General features: G+C 43.0%; 1 protein-coding gene across 3 annotated transcripts in view; it reads right to left on the bottom strand.

Moving 5' to 3' along the window:
- The window catches only part of DGLUCY (D-glutamate cyclase), a 104,290-nt gene that overhangs the window by 57,114 nt on the left and 22,346 nt on the right, over positions 1 to 24,830 (bottom strand). The window contains exons 1-7 of one of the 3 annotated variants that reach the window (XM_073349431.2): positions 24,392 to 24,496; positions 22,287 to 22,398; positions 16,345 to 16,498; positions 11,760 to 11,958; positions 10,348 to 10,498; positions 8,565 to 8,687; positions 1,058 to 1,255 (exon numbers count right to left, since the gene is read on the bottom strand). In XM_073349431.2, the coding sequence (XP_073205532.2) occupies positions 1,058 to 1,255; positions 8,565 to 8,687; positions 10,348 to 10,498; positions 11,760 to 11,958; positions 16,345 to 16,498; positions 22,287 to 22,398; positions 24,392 to 24,469 (1,015 nt within the window). In that variant the 5' untranslated portion in view covers positions 24,470 to 24,496. Of the gene's footprint in view, positions 1 to 1,057; positions 1,256 to 8,564; positions 8,688 to 10,347; positions 10,499 to 11,759; positions 11,959 to 16,344; positions 16,499 to 22,286; positions 22,399 to 24,386; positions 24,497 to 24,830 lie in introns of those variants that run through there. The other 2 variants (XM_073349433.2, XM_073349432.2) reach the window with 2 other exon arrangements.

Genomic DNA, 24,830 nt, shown 5'->3' with positions numbered 1-24,830 from the left:
TTTCATTACAAATTAAGCACTGGTAGGGCCCTATTTATATACAGTAACTAGATTTCTTCCTGTGGAGAGCCACAAGCTAGTTCTCACATCACCTTGCAGCAGCCAGGTGCAATCGGCCTACTGTTTTCAGTGATGGTCAGCAGTACAAGATAGCATGAAAATGAGTGTAAGGCAACCCCTCAGCTGGACCAGGGCTGCTCACTCAGCTATGACTCACCCCTCCAGCAGAGCCTGCCGTGACTCATCTCTCAGGCATGATGCAACAGCCTACCCAGGGCAGGGGCAGATGACTCCCAGGCATAGGTATTTCACACTCCCCACCAGAGCCACAACTTGGTCTGTGCAACAGCACCATTTGGCTAGGAATCTTCCTGCTGCTTCAGGGTGTTACAGATTCCTTATGCTTCCAGCCTTCCCTTGATACTATCCCTGTTCCTGCCCCAGCCTTGTTCTAGCCTGCTCCAGCCCCGGTCCTGACCTGCTCCAGCCCTGCACCCAGCTCCTGACTCCCAGACCCTTGGACTGGCTCCAGCCCAGCTTCGACTTCATCTTGCTTCCAAATTCTGACTACGATCCTGAGTTGACATATCTATGGACTCTGACCCCAGTTCTTACTCATGGTTTGTTCCTGGACCCCAGTTTCAGTGCTGCCCTCGGCCTGGTCCCAACTCTACTTCCAGCTTTAACCCTTGATATCTGTTCTCGGACACTGCTTTAACCACCAGGCCTGACTGTCTAGAACTCAGAGTCTGAAAATGAGACCAGGAATGGGAACTGAATTGATGCCTCCCTTTATCCGGTGCAAACCAGTACCTTAGGCTGTCCCAAAGTAGTCCATTTGGTAAGGTGGAAGGGAAGAATTAACAATGTTCAATCAGAATAATCTAACATTGGAATTCTTTGTAACATTTGGAATTACCTTTAAATGTTTACTATTTAACGTCAACTGTGCAATATCTAAATGAATGGAATGGATCATACTAATTTAGTAAGACAAATCCTATGTTTCCAGAATTATTAATTCTTCAATAACTCAAGAAAAAAATTTTTTTTTTACCTGGATCAACTCCAATTAGGCTTTCTAGTTCTCTTATCTTTTGTACAGCTGTTTCTGATGCAATGCTATAATGCAAAGGATTTTGAGAAATGCAGTGGACCTTCGGGATTTCTTTAGAGTTATGAACTGCAGCATCCTCATTCTTCAGGTCAGTAACAAACATGCAGCCAGGAGAATGTGTAAAAGCCAGAGGAGACTCTACAATAGATGGAAAAACTTCAACTCAATATGCTATACCAATAACAAATAAATATTATTGATAAAGCACCAGAACGATAAGAATAATAGAAAAGTTGCATCCTAAAACATATACATGGTCCCTACCCCAAAGAGCCTACAATCTACGACAAGTGACATGTGAAGGGAGCTAATCAAATATATACATAGGTAACATTGTACGTTTGTGTGTGTGTGTGTGTGTGTGTACACACGCACACACACGTGCACGTGTCTGGAGGAAAGAAAGGTAGGCTTATGGATCAGCCGAATGCATTTTCACTTAAGACTATAAGAAAACATATTTAGATGATCAGGCTTTTATTTTCAGAAGTGTCCCCACTTTTGTTACCCAACTTGAGTGATCTAGAACCTGATTTTGGAGGCACTGAGAACTTGCAGCTCCCAATGGAGTTAATCTGAAAATCAGGTCTTAGATGTCTCAAGTGGGGCACCCTAAATCATGATAGTTTTGTCAATTTAGGTACAAGTGACTTGTCTACAGTCATACAATGTCAGTGGTACAGCTGGGATTAAAATATAATCAGTCACGCAGTTCTGCAGAACAAACACTAAACAACATTGCCTTTCTTTAGTATATGTGAATTTAATGTATAGTAAATGTGTGTGAGAGGCAGCCTACCTTCTGTAAGCACTGCTCTAGTCCATGTTACTAAACTCACTTTGCAGAAGCATTAAAAAAATAATGTGTAGTCATTTAGACACAATGTAAAACACTGCCACTTAGGTTTGCAATCATTTCACATCCACTGTGCCCTCACTTTGCATTAAATATAAATGTCTGCATAAGGTGCAGTGCAGAGCTGTGTGGAGAATGGAAATGCTGTTTCACAAAGAATCCTGAAGTTTGTTTTTGTTGTGATTTGGAACAAACCGCCAAATTTTTGAAATTCTCTGTGAAAGAAAATTCAGGAAAATTTTTTTTTTGGATCTGTCAAAATGGATTTTTTTGAGAAAATCAGAATGTTTTGTTTCAGTTGATTTTATTTTATATTGTAAAATAAGTAGGCTTGGCAAAATTAGATTTTTAAAATAATTTTGACAGGGAATACAGATGTTTATTTTTAAGCATTTTGTTGTTGTTATTGAGTTAAATTTTCACAGTAGTGTAAAATTATGGTTTTAAAGTACAGTAAAAGCTGTGTTATCCGGCCCTGTACCAACCAGAAAGCTCTATACACTGCCATTTCTAATCTTATTAGAAAGTCTGCTTTATAGTCCCGGTTGGTGTGAGGCCGGCAGGCTCCCTATGTGGCTCCCCAGAAGCGGCAACATGTTCCTGTTGCTCCTAGGCGGAGGAATGGCCACGAGGGGTTCGGAGTGCGGGGTGTGTGTGTGTGCAGGGCTGGGGGGGATGCGAGGCACAGGCTCTTGGAGGGAGTTTGGGGGTGTGGGGTTGGGGCGAGGGCTCTGGGAGGGAGTTTGGATGTGGGAGGGGATGTGGGGTGCTGGATCTGGGGGGGCGCTCACCTTGGGTGGCTCCTCGCAAGCAGCGACCAGTCCCTGCTGCCCTTAGAAGCTAAACGGTTCTACGCATGCTGCCCCCGCCCCAGCACAGGCTCTGCAGCTCCCATTGGCTGGGAACTGCGGCCAATGGAAGCTGCCGGGGTAGTGTGTGTGGATGGGGGCAGTGTGTGCAGAGCCGCCAGCCGCACCTCAGCCGAGGGGCCGCAGGGACCGGTCGCTGCTTGCAGATTGGGTGCTTCCAGATTTGGCACCCTGCACTTCCCCATGCACCCCAACCCCTGCCCCACACTCCTTCCCAGAGCCTGCGCCCTGAGTGCCCCCACTCCCACCCTCTTAGTTAACCAGAATTTTTCACTTACCAGCTGTCATAAACATACAGCTAAGGGTAGCATAAAATCCCTCCTTTACCTGTAAAGAGTTAAGAAGCTCAGATAACTTGGTTGGCACCTGACCAAAAGGACCAATAAGAGGAGAAGATACTTTCAAATCGGTGGGGGAAAGGTTTTGTTTTGTGTTTCTTTGTGTTCTCTCCAGGACAGCGAGGAACCAGGGCAAGAAAAATACATCTCCTAAAGCCATACCTGAACTAAGCATCTAAGATTACAAATTGTAAGTAATAGGAAGGAAATGCATTAGATTATCTTTTGTTTTAGCTTGTGAATTTTCCCTAGGCTAAGAGGGAGGGGTATTCCTGGTTTTTTTTGTAACTTTAAAGTTTTGCTGAGAGGGGAATCCTCTGTTTTTTTAATCTGATTACCCTGGAAAATTACCTTCCATCCTGATTTTACAGAGGTGCTTCTTTTACTTTATTATAAAGCTCTGCTTTTAAGAACCTGATTGGTTTTTAGTGTCCTAAAAACCCAAAGGGCTGGTCTGTGCTCACCTTGTTTACTCTCAAGCCTCCCCAGGAAAGAGGGTGAAGAGGTTTGGGGGATATTTTGGTGAAACAGGAACTCCAAGTGGTCCTTTTCCTAAACCTTTGTCTAACTGACTCAGTGGTGGCAGCGATATACCGTTCCAAGGACAAGGAATAATTTGTGCCTTGGGGAAGTTTTTAACCTAAGCTGGTACAGATAAGCTTAAGTAAAGGAGGGATTTTATACTACCCTTAGCTGTATGTTTATGACACCAGCAACCCCCATTCTCCCAACATGCCAGATAAAAAAAAAGCTTTTACTGTATTCTCCCCATATTTTTAATCAATTTTAATTTTTACAGTTGCAGGAAATTATGCGGGAGGGTCAGGCAATAATAATTTAAGACAGTATATGTTGAGGTTCACAAAAGTTAAAGTTTTATAACTATCAAAACAAAAATTGCCAGCATCACATGTCAAAATGTACAAAATAAATATCCTTAAAATCAAACTAAAGTTCTCAAGCAGCATTTTTCTTACTCTGTCTATCTGTAAAGTTAAATTATTATTAATGGAAAGATTTTTTTCATCATTTTGTGTGTGTATGGTGAAATCTATGTTTACTGACAGCAATTAAAATCTAATCCTTCCAAGTGTATATATACACAATATAATACAAAATTTGAAAAAAAATGTGAAAGAAAAGCAATTTCGAAATGAAAAATCAAAATGTTTCTTTCCCAAAATGCTGAACTGGAACCTTTCCACATTACCATAACTCTTTTTCTCTAGGTTTTCCTCCTAAACAAAATTTTGGTGAAAACAACATGATTTTGCATTTCATTTTGATTCTGCTGGAAGAATAGGTTATTCATCATCTTGTACAGTAACTGGAATTCAAGTTGTTTTGTCCCTATGGGTGCTCCATTTGAGGATGTGCATGCACTTGTGCACTCTCGATCAGAGATTTTTCTGCTAATATATCCCACAGGTCTGCACCTGTATTGTATGCTGCCTTATGCTCCAGTAAGAGGGCATATGGAGAAAAGCAGACCCATACCTCTCCAGTTCCTTCTCAACCTCAGAGCATAGTAAAAGTCTGAAGCAAAAGGGAAAGGAAGGTGGGTAGTGGAGCACCCATACAGACAAAAATCTCAAAGAATTCCAGTTACTATACAAGTAACCTCTCCTTTTTCAAGTGTTGTCCATTTGGGTTTCTCATGAGGAGACTACCAAGCAGTACCTTAATGTGGAAGAGGATGCTGAGGAGGTGGATCCAGTACAGCGTGCAGAACAGCTTCACCAAATGTGATGTCCACTTTGGTGGCATGGAGTAAGGGATAATGCTGTGAAAAATATGTGAATGGAGGACCAGGTGGCTGCCTTGCAAATGTCTTGAGGCCACTGGAAGTAGACTGAGCCTGCATGAAGTGTGTAGTGATTCTAGGAGGGTGGGTACAATCTACAAGTCTCATAGCATGCCAAAATACATCCTGATACCTACTTACACAGTCGCTTGAGAGGAGATTGAATGACCCCTCATCCCCTCTGCAAAGCAAACTTTGTAAAGACTGTAGGAGCTGTTGATAAGCCCAATGGCAGGACACAGTACTGGTAATGATTGGTGCCCCCCATGAACCTGAAGAAACAACTGTGAACAGGGTCTATGGCTACTTGAAAGTAGGGATCCCGGATATTGAGGGTGACAAACTAGTCCCTGGGATCTAACGATGGAATGGTCATTGCTAGGATGAACATCCTGAAGTGCTGTGTATGAATAAAAACTTTTTAGAGATCAAAGGTTTAGAATCGATCTCCACCCTCCTTTTTTTCTTTAGGACCAGGAAGTACCTGGACCACAAACCCTTTCTGAAGAAGCCTGGAGGAATGATTTTGATCGTCCTCCGTTGCAGGAGGGATTCTACCTCCTACTTTAGGAGCCTCCTGTGAGAAGGATTCCTGAACAAGGATGGGGGGGGGGAGCAGAATTGGATGGAGTAGCCCAACAGTTTTCAAACTCTGGGTTGGGACCCCATAATGGGTCACGACCACATTTTAATGGGATCACCAGGGCTGGCTTAAACTTGCTGGGGCCTGGAGCCAAAGCCTGAGTCCCACTGCCCAGGGCTGAAGCCTAATGGCTTCAGCCCTGGGCAGCAGGGCTCAGGTTACAGTCCCCCTGACTGGGGTTGAAGCCCTTGGGTTTCGGCTTCCGTCCCCACACACGGGGCAGGAGGCCTTGGGCGAGTTCAGTCCCCACTCCTGGTGTAGTGTAGTAATTTTTGTTGTCAGAAGGGGGTCGTGGTGCAATGAAGTTTGAGAAACCCTGGAGTAGCCGGTCAAGATTATTTCCGGTACCAATTTGTCTGAGGTGATATGCTCCTAAAAATGGAGGAAGTGGGCAAGGCGGTCTCCATAGGTTGAGAGAATGGATGAATGCTATAACTAAAGATCCACTGGGGAGAAATCTCGACCAAAGTATCAAAATGGTCATTTGGATGAGGTAGCCATCTGAGAGGCGACAATGGAGGATAGGCCTTTCTTGTGCCTAAACCTTTTTTTGGGTGGCTCAATAATTCTTTGAGATGCCTTATAGTACACCGGATGGGAGCATTGTGCTGTCTGAAATTTGCTATATTTTCACTTTGTAGATGGAGTGTAGATACCAAGAAAGTGCAACGTCACCCTAGAGTCTTTGAGTGAATGAAGAGATCTGTTTGTATGTCACTAAAGAGCTTACGCCCTTTATAAAAGGCAAGCCCATAATATTTTGTACTTCCTTGAGCAAGCCAGAGGACTGTACCCAGGAGGCCTGGCACAGGGCATAGAATGAGAGGCCATATCCACTGTGTTAAGGGAGGCCTGCAGGAAGGCTATGGCTACTGTATGACCATCTGTAATAAGAGCTAGAAACTGCTCTCTCTTGTTCTGAGGCAAAGACTCAATAAAGTGAGAACATTTACTATAATAGGTAAAGTCATATTTTGCCATCAAAGCTTGGCAGTTGGCAACTCAGAACTGGAGACACTGATAAGTAGCTCTTACACCTTAGAAGGTCAGATGGTTAAGTTCTTTGTCAGATATTGCTGACTTCTTTTGTTCGCAACATTGACGACTAGGGAATTAGGAGTGGGATGAGAAAACAAGTACTCTGAGCCCTTGGCTGGGCCCTAGTACTTTTTATTGACCCTGTACAGGTGAGTGAGATGATGGCCAGAGTCTGCCACACTGTGTGGGCTGGTGAGAGAACAGCCTAATTAATAAGTAAGGCTACCTTGCCCTGGGTGAAGGTGTGCACTAAGGATTGCTTTTGTTCCTGGATTTCCTCCATGGGAATCTGTATAGCCTCTATTATGCATTTCATCAAGTTCTGAAAGTTGTCCATGTAGAATGGCAGAGAAAGCACAGTTGCCTCTTCTGGGGCATACTTCATCTGAACTCTTGCTCCCCTGGTGGCCCCTCTTGAGTAGTGTGAGGAGGCTCCTGAGCTACTGGTGGATGGGAATCCTGCTGGGACCTCTTGTGTAAGAATACCCTGTAGACTTGGTGAGAGAGGTACCTAGAAGCTACCCATGAGCCCAGGGACTATTCCCCCAGATGAAATGTGTCCAGCAGTACAGGAGGCAGTACAAGAGAAGACCACAGTCATTTTGGAGAGATCTAGCTCTTGATGAACGGTACCTGGTAAGATAATTTCTTTTAAGAGTCCTTCCATCTGGAAGAGTCTGATCTTGGTACCAGTGAGTCAATAGCTCAGGGCTGCTTAACTGTAGGCTTCTCGGTACTCAGATTTTCAGTATGCAGTATCTTGGCACGTGGCTTTGAAGAAAGTGTTCTTCAGCAATGCTGGTGCCTTGATACCATGTCTAGTGGGAGCCTTGGCAGTATGTGCAGCTGGATGTGAGGTTTCCCTGCTCCCAGATCTAAGTGGAGACTTCTCTTTCCTAGATACTCTATCAGGGGAGTGGGGTCTCTTATGTTTGGTAGCTCTCTGTGCACCTGAAGTCATCTCCTGATTTCTGGAGGTTGTAGCCAATGAAGTCTCTGGAGCACTCTGCACTGCTGAGTCTAATGGTGTGTGTGTGTGTGCGTGCGCGTGTGTGTGTATTGGAGCACTCTGCACTGCTGAGTCTAATGTTGTGTGTGTGTGTGCACGCGTGTGCAATCTGATCCTGTGGGTCTACGGGAGCACTTCATGGAGAGCAGTTTCAGATGGTCTTTCCTTAGTTTTTGACATCTGCTCTTGAAGCCTGGATGGGACAGGAGCGGCAGCTGGAATGCCTATCACAGAAGGGAGAAAGTCTTGTGTCAGGATTGGAAGGGCTTGAATCCTAGGATCTTGGGCATATCCTGCCAGGAAAGCTGCCAGTCAAGAAGGCCTGAGAGAAAAGGGGGCCTCAAAGAAAGGGGGGACAGATGCGGGAACTCACCTTCAAAGCACATCTGTGCTATAAAATGTAAATTAACAATATCCAAAACTAAAAATTAATTATAAAACAAAAATAAAGAGTAAAAGGGCAGAAGAATAACTGTCAGCCAGATAGCTGATACCACAGAACTCCATCTCAAGCTGCAGGAAGTTAAGAATGAACTGAAGTAGCACGGGTCCACTCCTGCCGACATATTCTAAGACTGGAGCACAAGGAGGTGTACAGTGCAGGTGTGGCCCTGCAGGTACTACGAGCAGAAAGATCTCCAATCAAGAGTGCATGGGCATGTGCACAACCTCAGGTGGAGCACCCATAGGGAAAATAACTCAAAGATGAACTGTTCCAACAGAATATGGGTCCATCAAGGGTTTTCCAACCAGGTCTAGTTCAGGGCAATGAAGATCAGACCCACTAACCACATCCTGCCAGTTAGAAGTCTCTCAGTGTACAGTGAACAACATAAAAATGAAATCAATGTTATCTCAACCATAAAAAGTACATCATATGTAGTACATACTGCAGTTGCTGACTGCTTCCACCCCTGTTACTCCACAGGCCCAAAACACTGGAACATCCCCAGGGTGAGGCTGAACTGGATCTCCATAGTCTGGGCTGGAAAGGTTTTGGATTCCCAACAGGCCTATGATTGACAAACAGTAAAACAACATTAAATTCCAGCAAAGCAGTAATGGTATAAAGCTGAGCTCATCCAGTGACACGGTGTTAAAATTACAGCATGGAAAGCAGCAATGGCAAAGCCAACCTATGACTCAAGTGGCTTGTTCGGTTCCCTTAGCATGCATGTATGTGTCCTCAGTTCCTCTCCTAATATTACACGCCTTAAATTTTTTTTGTACGTTAGTAAAACACAGATGATATTTTATTACATATTATATCTGGCTGTATCTGAGACAAATGAAAACATGCTGAGCACTCTCTGAATTTCAGAATTCCTAGGAAACGTTCTTACAATAACTGATCTGTTCACTCAAGAGCTACTTTCATAAGAGTTGTGGTGGGTTATTCCTATTTGCCACTACAGGCATGTTCCTACCTACAGCACATTCTCCAGTGCTCTGTCCAGCCCATTTTCATTAACTAAAGATAAGGGCCTCCGCTACTTCCCTTTGGCAGTTATTCCACAGCTTATTAGATCTCACTTATCAAACCTTTCCTGTTCTTCAGCCTAAATTTTCCTTTGCTTGACTTAATTCAATTATTTCTAGTTATACTGTCCTGGATCATCCTAAACAATTGATCTTTCTCCTTTGTGTTTATGTTCTTCAGACATCTGCAGCTGGTTTTCTTATTTTCCCTCACCTGCCTTAGACTTCATTTGAGTGAGCCATATGTGATTATTTAAAACTCTCCTCAGAGACCAACAAAAATAGCCTCAATCATTTTTGTTGGCTCTTCTCTGAATGCACTCCAATGTATAGTTTGCTTTCTAGCAGTTAAATACCCAGACCTCTATGCATTATTCTAGGTGCAGGGTCACTAGTGCTATATAGACCTCCCTCCATGCTCTGTAATTTGATAAAACCAATAACTTCACTGGCTTTTTTTATTACTACCATCTCATAATAAAAGGTCATTTCTAATATGTTTTCCACTGTTGCCCTTTGATCTTTTGCTTTCCAAACATAATCTTTCTATTGAATAGCTGTGTTCCATTTTTCCCCTACATGAATGAGCTTACATTTTTCTATGCTGAACTTCATTTTGTTTGTTCTTGACTGTATTTCTAAACTCTCCAAGTCAGTTGTATTATTTTCTCTGTCCTCAGAGTTGTTTTTAACACATCTTAGTTCAATATCATTTTGAAATGCAATGTGGTGTTTACTTTCAAATTCATTAATGAAGATGCTAAATAATACCAGACTTACAACTGATCCCCTGTCTCGAAATTGACATCTCCCAACACTGCCATTTATTGTTCCCCTTTCCAATGATGGGACAGTGCACATATTCAAGCCAAACCACATGTATTTTTCAAATAAGATTTAATCAAATACTTTACTGAAATCAATATAGACTACATTACTTCTTTCCCTGTTTCACACATCCATCTCTTTATCCAACACATTTTCTGTGTTCAGTCACATCAAACCTTCACTTTCAGCTAAACTAAATTGTAAACAAATCAGTACCTATGTACCTATAAAAAGGTTTAGGTTTTTAATGTAGCCACTTGAAATTTAGGCTGATGTTTATTGTTCCCTGTACCTTTTGTTAATTTTTTTCCTTGGCTTTATAGTTTCAGTCACTCCTAGAATAAAATGTATGGAATGTACACTGACCAGGGTTACCAATGTGAATTGGTGCTCCATGTGAGTCTTTCAATGGATAAGTAGCTCCCACAACTGCTTCTAACTTGTCTTCAGGAATCGGTCTCATTGTGACCACTAAATTGCAGCAAAAACTAGCAACTCTGCAGCAAGGGATATCTGTCTGACAATATTTTAAAAATAACCAAGGCATTAGCAGGAATTGAAGAACTGTCAAGGTTTATTTTCAGTTCTGAAATGACTATGCACCCTTGAATTTATAAGGGGCACATTTTAACATATATTTTTAAAGGATTTTGAGTAATATTCTAACTAGCATCTAATGAAAATAATCCATTTCCTATAACAATCAATAGTGAAGAAACCAGACATTCTACCCTTTAGCTCTTGTAATTAACTTGTATTACAGTGAATATCTTCTGCACCATTAATTATGTTCTAAGAGCTAAATCCTTAAATTGGCATATGCAGCATGAATTTTGGTAAGCCCAGATAAACTGTGGATCCCAGGTATGTAGCTCTAACTGCTAGTTTTCTCTCCTTCTATGGGCGGTTGGGGGGGAAAGCGGGGTAAAAAGCACAAAGAAACAGATCTATTGGCCACAACCCTCCATGCATGCTAAAATGCAGGGAAACTGCATATAGCAGTGTTTGCAAAGGTCCTACAGATCCTTATCGCAGTACAACCCAAAATTGGCAATCCTCCATTTCCATAGCAGAAATATTCAAGTTCCTTTGGGCCAGGGTCTTTCCTGTCCATGGAAGAGGAGTCACAGATTGGTCCTAAGAAATTTTAATGTTGAGTCATTTCCACTTAGAAACACAAATCTAGGTTATAAAGACAAAATGCCTTACTTCCAAGTTAATTTGTCATTTGAGAAATAGTAAGCAAACCAAAAAATAATACTGTCTGCACAGGAAATGTTTAATAAAAGGTATTAGATTTCAATTAAAGTATAAAGAGATAATAGTTAAGAATCATTCATAGGTCTAAATTCAAAAGATAAAATAAATGCTATCTTGATAATACCATTACTGAAATAAATAGCGATATTTTCTTAATTCTAGAATGGAATAAACACAATTAGAAAAATTCTTCTTTATAAACAACTGTAGATATTTTCTCCAAGCTGAAGACTAACATAGGCTCTCACTGTGAGAGTGATATTTTCTTCTAATTGAGACCAAGAAAACAGAAACAAACATGTCGAATGATAACCCAAGGTGAAACAAAAATCCATTGCATAGTACAGTCAACCTTTTAACTAAACATCAAAACCACGTGGAGATACTAAAAGTGGTTTATTAGTAGGCAATATTGTGTGTATTGGAGATGGTCTGTGGTACAGGTTTCAGTGTACAAAAACGTGCTGATGTAACCCTATCTGAACCTCGATGTAATTTAACAATTACTGTATTCTTACCTTGTACATGCTTATGTTGCATTTCTGCTCGAAGTTCCTTAGAGGAACACCAACCTTGTGGACTGCCTTTTCAAATGAGAAGCTGCAGCCTAAATAAAAAGTCACCATGTCTTTAAGCTGATCAAAATAATCCTTCAGACTTGTCAAAGTGCCAGTACAAGCTCCATACTCATATATCCTGTACAGCAGGCAATCAGTTCTAATGAAATAAAGGAAAAGCTATATTGTCAAAATTATCACAATTTTTAAAGCAAAATGAATTATTACATGAAGAAATGTTGCCTAAATTGACATTCATGAAGTGTTAAATCTCAGGATTTTTCCTGTTCTGTTCATTTCTTTTTCTTCTTGGTGATAGCGCAACCAACACAAAATAACTGGTTAATCTACCTTGCTGTAAAGGTTGACCTTTAATATGGGTTGCACATGTCTGTTCCACTGTGGGTGTGAGTGCACCCTGTGCATAGTTAGAGATTTTTTCCCCCTCAGTGGTACCAGTTGGTGTGGCTTGAGAGCCCTCTCTAGCCATGCACCGATGCGTGCTGCTATAAGAGAGCAGAGCTGCCGCTGACCTGCCATAGTTCCTTTGTACCAAACAAATTCCCATAGAGAGGGGAAGGCAGGAGCGTCATGGAATGGACATGTGGAACACATCTTGAAGAACAACAATTACAGAAAGGAAAGTAACTAGCTTTTATTCTTTGAGTGATTGCACATGTCCATGCCACTGTAGGTGACTCAAAAGCAAACATGCAAGGAGGTGGATTCGGAGTCTACCTGAAGAGTGATTGTAAGATAACTGGTCCAAAACTGGCATTGTCTTTGGACCAGTGGTTCTCAACCTATTTACCACTGTGGGCCACATATGCAGTTCTCTATGTGTTATGTGGGCCAAATCCACACAACATATATACTACCTCTATGGTCCTAAGGATATCACATGGGCCACAGCTGTGTGCTAATTGGGCCACGGGTTGAGAACAACTGCTCTTGACTGACAAAAATGGCATAATGAGATGCAAAAATGTGGACTGATGACCAAGTGGCTGCTTTACAAATGTCTACAATTGGCACTTGTGCTAAGAAAGCTGCAGAAACTGCCTGCGCACTAGTAGAATGTACTAACACTCTAGTTGGTGGGATTGTATTAACCAGTCGGTAGCAGAAACGAACGCAGAGATCCAGGAGGAGATTCTCTGAGTGGAAACTGGTTGGCCCATAGCCCTGTCTGCAACTGCTACAAACAACTTCATACAGGATCTAAAAGATTTAGTTTGTGCCAGGTAGAAAGCTAAAGCTCTTCTCACATCCAAGAGTGAAGCTTTTCCTCATCCCTATGTGCATTGTGTTTCAGATAGAACATGGGCAAATAGATTGCTAGATTAACATGAAAATTAGAGACTACTTTTGTGAGAAATTTTGGGTGGGGGCAAAGATAAACTTTATCCTTTTGGAAAACTGTATGGGTGGCTCTGACATCAGAGTTTTCAACTCACTCACTCTTCTGGCTGAGGTAATTGCCACCAGAAATGCTACCTTCATGGAAAGGTGAAGGAGGGAGCAAGTTGCAAGGGGCTCAAATGGTGGTCCCATCAATTTTGCTAGGACTGAGTTCAAAAGATCCCAAGGAGGGATGGGGTCTCATACATGTGGGTGTAATCTGATCAAGCCCTTTAAGGATCAGGTGAGGATGAGTTTAGAGAAAGGGGATCTGTTATCCACCAAGACATGGAAGGCTGAAATAGATGCCAGACACACCCTTATAAAACTAATTGCAATACTCTGTTTTAAATCTAGAAGATAGTCAAGGACGAGGTTCAGGGGCCCTGCTCCGGAAATACACCTTTCCTATGAGACCAAATGGAGAAGTGCTGCCACTTAGCGAGGTAAAAGCTCCTAGCTGAGGGTTTTCTGCTATTCTGAAGCACTTTCTGAACATCCTTTGAGCAGGACATTTCAAAAGTCATCAGCCATAAAGCATCCCATGCTGTCAGATGGAGAGCTTGGATGTTGGGATGGAGAAGGTGCCTGTGGTCCTGGGAAATGATGTCTGGATCCAACAGGAGAGACAGAGGAGGCTTGACTGACAAGGATAGTAGGATTGAGTACCTGTGTTGAGGAGCTATGCTTGTGCTATGAGGATGAGGTGAGCATGGTCTTGTTTCACTTTGAATAGGACCCTGGGAAGTAAAGGAATCAGAAGGAAAGCATACTCAAGGGATTCCTTCCAGGACAGGAGAAAAGCATCTGCCAGTGAGCCTGGGCTGAGCATCCCCAGGATCAGAATGGATGGCATTTTCTGTTGGTTCTTATTGCAAACAGGTCCACTTGGTGGGTCTCCCAGAGTTGGAAGATGAACCTGGACATGTCTGAACATAGTGATCACTCAAGATGATCGGAGAAGGATCTGCTCAGCTGATTCGCTAACATGTTCTGTTTCCCTGGAAGGTAGGCAGCTCTGAGATAAACTGAGGTGAGACAGAAGTCCATAGGCAATTTGCCTTCTGGCACTGTTGGTCTGACCATGTTCGTCCTTGTCTGTTTATGTAAAGCATGGGCACCAAATTGTCTGTCAGAATTAATAATTTTTTCCCCACTATGTGGGAGAGGAAAGCCAAGCAAGCTAGACATACCACTCTTAACTCCCTAACATTTATATGAGTCTCTAGATCTTGAGATGACCAAAGACCTTGAGTTTGCAGGACCCCATATGAGCTCCTCAGCCCACTGAAGACACATCTGTGACCAGACTGAGGTTTGATAGCAGGGGGAGAAAGGGAATCCTCAGGCAAACTTTCAGAGGGTCCATTTATCACTCCAGAGATGACAGAACTAACGTAGAGACACTAGTCATGCCTGCAGCTTTCTGAGATGTAGTTTGGTGTGTTAAACTACACAGGTACATGCTACCATGTGGCCCAGAAAACTGAGGCAGCTATGTACTGTTACGAGAGGGTATGTTCTCAGTTGCAGTACTTGATCTTGTAAAGTTTAGAACCTGACTTGTGACAGAAAGGCCTTAGCCCTTGTGGAGTCTAAGACTGCCCCAATGAACTCTATTGTCTATACTGAGTTAAGGGCTGATTTGTCTCAATTTAGTAGGAACCCCAGTGCAAAGAATGTGGACAGGACAATGGATATAGTGGGCAGGACTTAAGCCTTGGACGAACCTTTGATCAACCAGTCATCCAGGTACAGGAACACACAGGGATACCAGATTTTCATAGATGAGCTACCACAACTGCCATGCACTTCATGAACACCCAAGGAACAGCCGACAGCTCCAATGTAAGCACCGTGAACTGATAATTGCAACCATTCGCCACGAATCTGAGAAGCTTCTGATGGTCATGACATATTGCAACATGGAAGCAAGCGTCCTTTAAGTCAAGGGCAGAGTACCAGTCCCCCTGTTCCAGGGAAGGAATAACTGAAGCTAGGGTAATCATGCAGAATTTTATTTTCTTCAGGAATTTGTTCAACTCTCCTAGATCTAAAATAGGCCTGAGACCCCCATTTGTCCTGGGGGATGTAGTAGTAACAGTAATAGATGTCCTTCTCCTGAGGTACAATGGGACTTCCTCTATGGCCTCTGCCTGAAGAAGAGGTTAGACTTCCTACTGAAGGGCAATTTTGAGAGTGGTCTCTGAAGAGGGATTGGGAAGGGGCCATGCTTAAGCACTGAAACTAACTATAACTAACAAACTACTCATTTACAACAGTATCTATATGCAGAAAAGAGTGAGGGAAGCACTTGTTACTTCAAGTCTGGATCACGCCGACAACCGTCACTGGAGGTACGAAGAAAATGAGCATGTCAGGGAAGATTGCGTTCTCTTATACCAGCATGCATTGACACTTGGCAACAGAGGTCACTTGAGCCACCCTGCTGGGTACCGCTGAGGGAAAAAAAAAAATCTCTGACATCTGTGCATGGGGCATGTGCACGGGGCATGTGCACAACCATAGTGGAATGTGGAATCACTCGAAGAACAGTAAAAGCTTGCTTGTCCTACACAACTACATGTTAAGCCAGAAACCTTGGGCACACATTCAAGCCATCTACACATTTTATTCTTACTAGACAAATGCTCCTGAGACTGATCTCCTTCTCATGAGCATTACAAAATTAGGGAGCCGCTGTTTTTCAGAGTTCTGACTCTTGCTCTGACTGCTTGCTCCAGAAGTCAGTCTCCTCACCGCCTCTGAGCAATGTAGAGCAACTATATCAGTGCTGCTATTGGATAAAGCAGAAATGGGGAAAAATAATATAGGCTAACTCTGAGGTCTACTACTGAGAGATCTTTGCAACTAAATATAACTTCATTTTTCGGATCATTGAAACAATTGAAAAGTTGACAACGCGGATTGTAAAGGGGTGTCTGTCAAAAACTAGGATAATGGGTCAAATTCTATGCTATTGCCTCAGTCCATTTTCTTCAGTTGCAAAGGTATAACTGAGAGCAAGTTGGGCTCACTGTGTACAAAGCTATGGATGGTCTGCACTCTGGAAAATGTTATCTTCAAATAATTTCCAGTATCCATATCAGACCTGTGAGACACCTGGAAAGACTTCCACACTTACCGGATATCACAATTGCTGCTCAGAGAAGGACATTTCCATTCACCTGGTTTACTTCTGTACAGCAGTGGGAGAGGTCCATCATTTGCATGGCAAAACTTTTCAAAGTCATCAGCAAGGGATTTGTGCAAAATCACAACATTTGCCTGTTTATAGCCTTAAAGCATTAAAGGGAACAATTATCAGCTACTAATTCAATTGTTAATATATGTGACAGTAATATTTCTGTATGGATTTTACCTAGAGAAGAGATTTTTCTCCCTTGAAAAAGAGAATTTTAAAATATAATACAGACTACTATAGTTAAATAAAATTTCAATGTTTTTGGAAAGACTGTTTATAAAATCCCTCCTAGATATGCTCTTCACAGTCAATGTTACTGCAATCATTTTAGTAGTGTAAGTATTTGGCATTCACCAGTTTGAGAGGGTGGCTTTTCTCTAATAAGCTATTTTATGGAGAAACCAGAACCATACAATGACTTCAATTAAATAGTCTGGCAAATTGATATGTTATAGAACAGATTATCTTATTTGATGTAAATATTGGCATGGAAATAAAAAGAGTACAATACTTTGTCCATACAGCACTTTATTTTTCTTGTGTTAATGCAAAACTGCAACTCAAAACCAGTCTAGTAAGTAAAGATCTTTCATTACACAGCCCATTTTTCACAGGCATTTGAAACTTGGCCTTGGAAATGTACTTGGGTTGCAATTTAGCACATAAGGGTTTTCTCCCAGGAGTGAAATTTTGTCTGTTAGGTTAGATTCAAGTCATTTCAGCTATTTCTAAATTATAGGAGGGAAAATAATAGAATTATTACAGATTCAGACAGGTCTGCAATCACCTCAGAACCAGCTTTAATTTAAAGCATGTCATTTTTGCAAGCTACTATTCTGTAATAGGCCTCTGGCATCTTTGAGATTTTTCAAAATGAGAATAAATGAAAAAAGCAGATATTCATCTTTAAGCAGCAACTACTAAAATCTTTTATTTTTTCCATATGTAATACTCATTGACAACAACAGGGATGCAATCAAAGGGGCAGGTCTGGTCTACAGTATAAAATACACAGATTAATAGTCCCTAAAGCCCACATTTTTAAAAGGTATTTACGTGGTGTTGTACTCCAGGGATTGGCAACTTTTGGCATGCAGGCCCATCAGGGTAATCCACTGGCAGGCCGCGAGACAGTTTGTTTATGTTGACCATCTGCAGGCAAGGTCCCCTGCAGCTCCCAGTGGCCGCAGTTTGCCGTTCCCGGCCAATGGGAGCTGCAGAAACTGTACTTAGCTGTACTCAGTGCTGCAACACCTAACTGATTTAGAAGCCTGTGAAGGGATTGACTCACCACTAGCAACTCAGTGTGGCCAGCCAGGCATGGTATATCAGTTCTTTCCCCAACAGATACCTTCTGCAGTGGTCTGCCTCTTCCCGTGATGTGGCCCTCTGGCCAGGTCATTTTAAAGTCTCTCCCCACCTTCCAGGATAGTCAACAAACAGAAACAAGGGGAATTAACACAAATGAATCATCCCAAAATTGGATTAAGGCTCTCTTTCTTCAGAGGGCACTTGTCATGCTGTGGTCCTAAACTGAGTTTACAAGTAATAGAAGGGAATGGTTCCATCTCAAGATGAGTCAACATCTAACCCTCCCTTCTTTCATGGAGGGTCCATCAGTTCGTGGTCATCTGGGGAGTTCCTGCCTTCAGTCAGCCGTTTCTCCAGGAGCTGAGGACTGAATCTCTGCTTTCCTTCCTGATCTATCAACTGAGATGTGCTTTTCCCTCTTAAGCTACTTCCTCCAATCCTGACATCGCTCACAGATGCAAGGGGGAACAGCCACCCTGAGCTCATATTAGCTCATTAACCCTGTGTTGCCCCATTACTAAGTCTAAATCTCAGTTTTAAAAAGTGACTTAGGCACTTAAGAGCTTAAATCCCATTGATAATCAACTGGCTCCTAGATCAGTCAGGCGTTGCAATGCTGAACACAGCAATGCCTAAATACCGTTCAAAAATCTGGGACTAACTGTGCCATCAGTACAGGTGATCTCTGACTTGAGGGTATACCCTTTCCAAGCCTTTGAGAAATCAGACAATCATCTCGTGGGAGAAGACTGATCAGATGTCCACCTTGGGATGGAAGGCAGAAATGGCCGTTAGGTGGACCTTGACTGACAAGAGGGCTAGGCCTTGTTGTTTCAGGAGCAGCAGGTACTCCAAGATAAGCTGTACAGATGACCGTAAAGGTGGGATCTGTCATTGGGATCACCAGATGGAGAATCGCTTCCATTTTGCAAGGTAGGTGGTTCAGGTGCAGGGCTTCCTACTGCTCAGTAGGACCTCAGGGACCAGCTCAGAGCATGCCTGCTTCTCCGGGTTCAACCATGGAGCTTCCAGGCTGTCAGATGGAGACAGACGAGATTTGGATGTAGCAGCTGGCCATCTGGAAGATCAAGTCTGGGTGCAGTGGAAGCTGAATTGGCACCTCCACTGACATGCTGTGGAGAGTGGTGAACGAGTGCTGTCTGGGTCATGCTCCGTTTATGAGAATGACTCAAGCTCGTGGTGAGAGAAGAAGAACCTGCTGAGGCAATCTGCTAGCCAGTTCTGGGTTCTCTGGTCTTGACCCTCCGGGGATCCTGGTAGTGGCAGGGTGAGAAGGTCCCTAGCCATTGCGAATGCCTTAGGAGTTGATGGCATTGCAAACTGGCTGGTGCATTGTCTACTCTGAGGTTGCTCCTTTGTAGGTGTCCAAGGAATTTGCTGTAGCACTGGAGTTGTCGACACCTGATGTTCTGGTGCTGGGGGAGACGAACGGTCCAGCGCAGATCTCGCTCTCTTCCTGTCTCCCTTTGATTTCAGCACCAGAGACCTGGTCTTCTCTTGGTGCTTGTGGTGTTTCTACAGGAGGGCGATCAGTGCCGAGAGTCCCAGGTCGATGGATGGGCGCTCGGCATGAGGAGGACCTTCAGTTGAGCCTCTCGGTCCTTCTTAGTCCAGAGTCTGAAGTCCCTGCAGATTTGGCAGCAGTCTTTCCTATGAGCTTCCCCCAGGCACTTGAGACAGCTCGAGTTGGGGGTCACTCAAAGGCATAGTTTTATTGTAGGCAGCGCAGGGCTTGAAACCTGGCAACCAAGGCATGCCCTAACACTGGGAAGGCAGATGACCCTGCAAGTTAAGTGTGGAAGCATCAGAGCTATTTAAAACCTAAAACTACTAAAAACTACTCTAACTACTAACCATAACAACTACTTACACTAAAACTGGTATGAAAAAAACACTAGGAGAGAACTGCTTAAGTAATGAAGGATTCCAGCCAACCATCACAGGTGGTAAGAAGTAGGGTGACCAGACAGCAAGTGCGAAAAAATCGGGACGGGGGTGGGGGGTAATAGGCGCCTATAGAAGAAAATGCTCCAAATATCAGGACTGTCCCTATAAAATAGGGACATCTGGTCACTCTAGTAAGAAGGAACTGAAGGGGAACGGGGTCGGAAGGGCCCTTTATACAGGTGCCATGTGCACACGGCACCAGAGGGTGCTAGAGCCAACCCGATGGATACTGCTGGGGGAAAATTTCTAGCAATTGTGCTTGTGGCATGCACACACCTACATGGGAATGGAAATGTGCTAGCACTCAAAGATGAATAAATAGTGCACTTGGCCCATTAGAGCACTGCAGGTTACTGTCACTCTGGGTCCTCTAGGTGGTATTTCCTGCGGTGCCTATTCTCAACAGTGGTTCCTGGACATGGCACTGCATGCCGTCCTAGTGGCACTCTGTGAACTTCAGCTGCCCCGGGCTCTGCAGACCTGGGTTCCAGTCCACGGATCCTTATACAAACTGCAACTGAAATATCTGAGACATGATAGAAGTAACTGTTCTTTACATAAAGGAAAAAATATCAATATTAACTTAACATCCTATGCCTGACCTAAACTGACAAAAGACAGGAAACCAAGAGACAAGGCTACCCACCCTGCTCTTAAAGGAAAATTGCAAAGCAAAGGTAAGAATTGAGGTATGCACAAATTTATGTACTGAATGCTCCCCCACAAATCCAATCTCTAGGGAGTTCACAGGGAACTAGGACAGAAATAAATTTTATTTCTAAATGTACATACTAACTACAGAAATACATTTATTACTAACCATAGTTAATACTAAATGTAAATAAATATATTAAATTTAATACTAAATTTAAACATTTTCCCCCTCTGAAGTCCACTGACATGTCCTGCTTTGCTGAAGATATTGCAGAAAACATACATTTATGCTTTTATTGAGCAGAGATGAAGATGAACACATGAGGTTAAAAACACCAATCAAACCATCTGACATCATGCATCCATAGCTTAGAAATCTACTATAAATTCAGGAAATGAAGGTTACTAGAATTCTTCAAGGAGGACTCTGCATATTAACACCCTTGGGAGGTGACAATTGGTGTAGCATGAACAGTGGAACTTGCTAGTAGTAATGCCTATTAGAGTACTCACATGTCCCTCCTATAACTTATCAGTGTTCAAGCACATTTGGAGGCTACAAAAGGGGGGCATGGCACCAGCTGACCCCTCAGTTCCTTCCACTGCTAGTGCAGAGTATAACAGTATTACTTAATTAGGACTATACAGAAGAGGGGAAGGTGAGCATGGAGTGTGAACATGCAGAGTTCGTCTTGAAGAACTTTGGTTACACGTAAGTAACCTTCATTTCTTCTTTGAGTGTCTTCTGCATATGTCCATTCTTGGGACAGTTTGGCAAGCAGTTATTTTAAGAATGGATGGAGGGATACAGAGTGCCAATTAACAAGAACTGAAGAACCGCTCTGCTAAATGGAGCAATAGGTCTGGCTGTCAAATTTAACACACGACGTTCAGTGAAAATGTGAATTGTATCCCAAGTGGAAGCTTTGCAATATTTTAATAAGGGGAACATGGCTAGCACATGTTGCAGATGTAGCAACCACTCTTGTAAAGTGAGTCCTAATACCAGCAGTAGAAAAGTAGGAAGAAATGTTATAAGACTCCATTATACATTATCTAATCCAGTAGTTCTCAAACTTTTGTACTGGTGACTCCTTTCACACAGCAAGCCTCTGAGTGCGACCCCCTCCTTATAAATTGAAAACAGCTTTTATATATTTAACACCATTATAAATGCTGGATGCAAAGCAGGGTTTGGGGTGGAGGCTGACAGCTCGCGACCTCCTCCTTGTAATAACCTCGTGACCCCCTGAGGGGTCCTGACCCCCAGTTTGAGAACCCCTGGTCTAATCCACCTAGACTAGGACTGGGCAGAAATAGCTTGGCCCTTACAGTGATGTAAACAGCTGATGTTTGCTAAAGGCCACAAAATCAGGATGATCAGCTCCTTATGCACTTATCTAGAATGTGTGGAGGGGAAAAGCTACATGATCATAGGGAAATTCAGATTGAATGACAGATGCCAGAGGTCTCATGCTGCCCATAATAAAACTTCCTTGGAATGTCTAAATATTATAGATGACAATTTCCTAACTCTAAATATTTTCCACCCAACACGGGGAAATTCTATATTAGACCTCATTTTGACATAAAGAGGAACTGACCACAGACCTAAAAATTAATGCTAGCTTAGGTTTAAGTGATCATGACTTGATCACATTTATGATGTGCAAACAGAATAAAGTCCATACCAGTAATTAATATACACTTGGTGCTTTAAAAGGGCCAATTCCACTGACATTATAGGGAGCGCCATTTAAGTGAGTTAATATGGATTTGGGAGCCTACCTTTAGAGACCCAGAATTTTCAAAAGAACCCAAGTGAAATAGATACAAACATCCTGTCTTTTGCATCTGTTTCACTTATGTGCTTTTGAAAAATCCTGGCCATTTATTATTATCTAGGAATGGGATTTATGTGTCCACCTACAGCTCTTGTGTTCACTTACCCTCAGCCATTCCAGAAGTATTACTTATATTGAGTTTGTTGAATCTAATTAGTCTTCTGACTGTAAGGGGAAGAAGAGATTTCAAGCTTCCTGTAAAAACCATCTCTTCATCCTTGAACAGAAAAAAGTGACAATTACTGGATTATAAACTTAAAAACACAGCACATGCATTTTACTATTGCTTTAAAATCAAATGTGTCAGTTTCAAGGTTTGTGTTTCCTCTTAATATTCTGCGATGTCTCCTCTCTATTTGCAATTCTCAGTCTCAAAACAAAATGCAAACCACAAACTCAAAGGGTTGTTTCACAGATCGCGACTAAGCAGAGGCTGAATCTCCTAATGAATTAGCCACTGAGGTTCAGTTTATCAGTCTGGCTGCAATGTCAAATCTAGTTAGTTACAGTTAGGCAACATACAGACTTTATTCATTTTGGTAAGTGTTTAACTTCTTAAGTTTTCGGTTCCCAAAACTTTTTGAGACTCTCAAATGCACAACTAGATTAGTCCATCAGATTTTGATTTGTAGAACTGATTTACTAACTGAAAATATCTCTGTAGATAGATTAGAAATTTAGCTCTTTGATAATCAGAGAATATATTTTCTGAATGTAATTGTAACCTTAATATTTCCTGTTTATATAGTATGATGGATACTCTTGGGTCAATTTTTCTGTTGGGGAAATTTAGGCACAAAGATGTTTAAGTGACTCATCCAAGGTCACGCAATGAGAGTTTGTCTAGACTGAGAAATACGGTTGAAGTCATACATGTTACCTAACCCTGACATATCCTTGACCTTTTGTAGATGGAGGTTAACACCTTTTATCTTGATTTTGTTAATCACAGTCCACCCTAAGTTCCCCACTCAACCTCAATCTGCTAAGCAGACATAAAAGTTGTTAACTTGAATCTACATTAGCAAAACATTCAAGTCAGGATAAGGTAACGTGTTAGCTAGCCTGACTTAACTTCGGACATTTGTCCTAGTCCAGACAAACCCTTAGGGCAGAGGTGTACAAACTATGGCCCGCGGGCCACATCCAGCCTGCGGGACCCTCCTGCCCATCCCCTGAGCTCCTGGCCTGGGAGGCTCGCCCCCGTCCCGTCCCCTGCTGTTCTCCCCTCCCCCACAGCCTCACCTCACCGCCCTAAGCATTGTGCTGGCAGTGCGGTGAGCCTGGCCTGACCTGATGCTCTGTGCTGCATTGTGCGTGGATGGCTCCAGCCGGGCAGCGCGGCTGTAGCGCCGCCAGCCACCGGTGCTCCAGGCAGCCTGGGGGTTGAATAGAGGGCAGGGGAGTTTGGGGGTGGGGGTGTGGATAGGGGTCAGGGCGGTCAGAGGGTGGGAAATAGGGGGGTTGACGGGGGGGCAGTCAGGAAGGAGGGGGTTGGATGGGGCGGCGGGGGGCAGGGTTTCCGGAGGCAGTCAGGGAGAAGGGGTGGTTGGATTGGGCAGGGGTCCCGGGGAGGAAGTCAGGAAGGAGAGGAAGGGTTGTCTGGGGCAGGCAGGGGCGGGGATTCCGGGGCGTCGGATAGGGGGCGGGGCCCGGGCCACACCTGGCTGTTGGGGTGGCACAGCCTTCCCTAATAGGTCCTCCATACAATTTTGGAAACCCGATGTGGCTCTCAGACCAAAAAGTTTGCCCGCCTCTGCCTTAGGGTATGTTTACACTGCAGCTGGGAGCGAAACTTCCAGTCTGTGTAAACAGACTCATACTAGCAGGGATCAAGCTACCACACTAAAAATAGCAGCATGGATGTTGCTGCACTGGCAGAAGCATAGACTAACCACACAAGGATGGACCCCCAGGGTGTTGGGTGGGTCCAAGCTTGGGTGGCTAGCCCATGCCTCTGCCAGTGCAGCAACGGCCACATTGCTATTTTTAGCATGCTAGCTTGAGCCCTGCTAGTGAGAGTCTGTGTACACAGACTTGAAGGCTCACTCCCAGCTGCAATGTAGACGTACCCAAAGAGAAAGGAAACCAGAAGCCAAGTCTCCTGGTTCCCAGCCCTTCTGTTCTAACAACTAACCTATGCCACCTCCAGACTATGCTCAACTCCTTGTTAGTAAGAAAACACCCTCCAAGTAGTCAAATTACCTTACCATTGAAGTTATTTTTAATTCTGGAGATGCCATTATTGTTGAAGCAATTCCTAAAGAAGCAATAGTGGTTTTAAACATAGAAAATTCAGTGATGTTCTTTTAAAAGTTCATGAGTTAATGTACAACATGTTGTTATGGGTTTCTAGAAAATGGTAACTTCTGTTAAAAATCTACAGTGTTTTGTGTTATTACCATGACAATGCAAGATTCCAGTCCTAAGGGGTGATACATGAACCACTTTACTATGGTAATTTATATTTCTGAGCAACTTTATTATTAATTAACTTGCACTAAGAGTGCAGATGGGTTTTGATTGTGACATTCTGATCTGCTCTTGAGTCCAAATTTCAAAACCACTCCCAAAATATGAGGTATTCTTAAGTGGGGTTCTGGTTTGGTCCACTGTGAAATTCAGATCAAGTTTAGGGTCTGGATTTTG

This window comes from Lepidochelys kempii, chromosome 6, assembly GCF_965140285.1.
Source record: "Lepidochelys kempii isolate rLepKem1 chromosome 6, rLepKem1.hap1, whole genome shotgun sequence".
NCBI lineage: Eukaryota > Metazoa > Chordata > Testudines > Cheloniidae > Lepidochelys > Lepidochelys kempii.
Note: the sequence above shows the minus strand (reverse complement) of the source record. Positions and strands in the feature narration are given on the sequence as shown.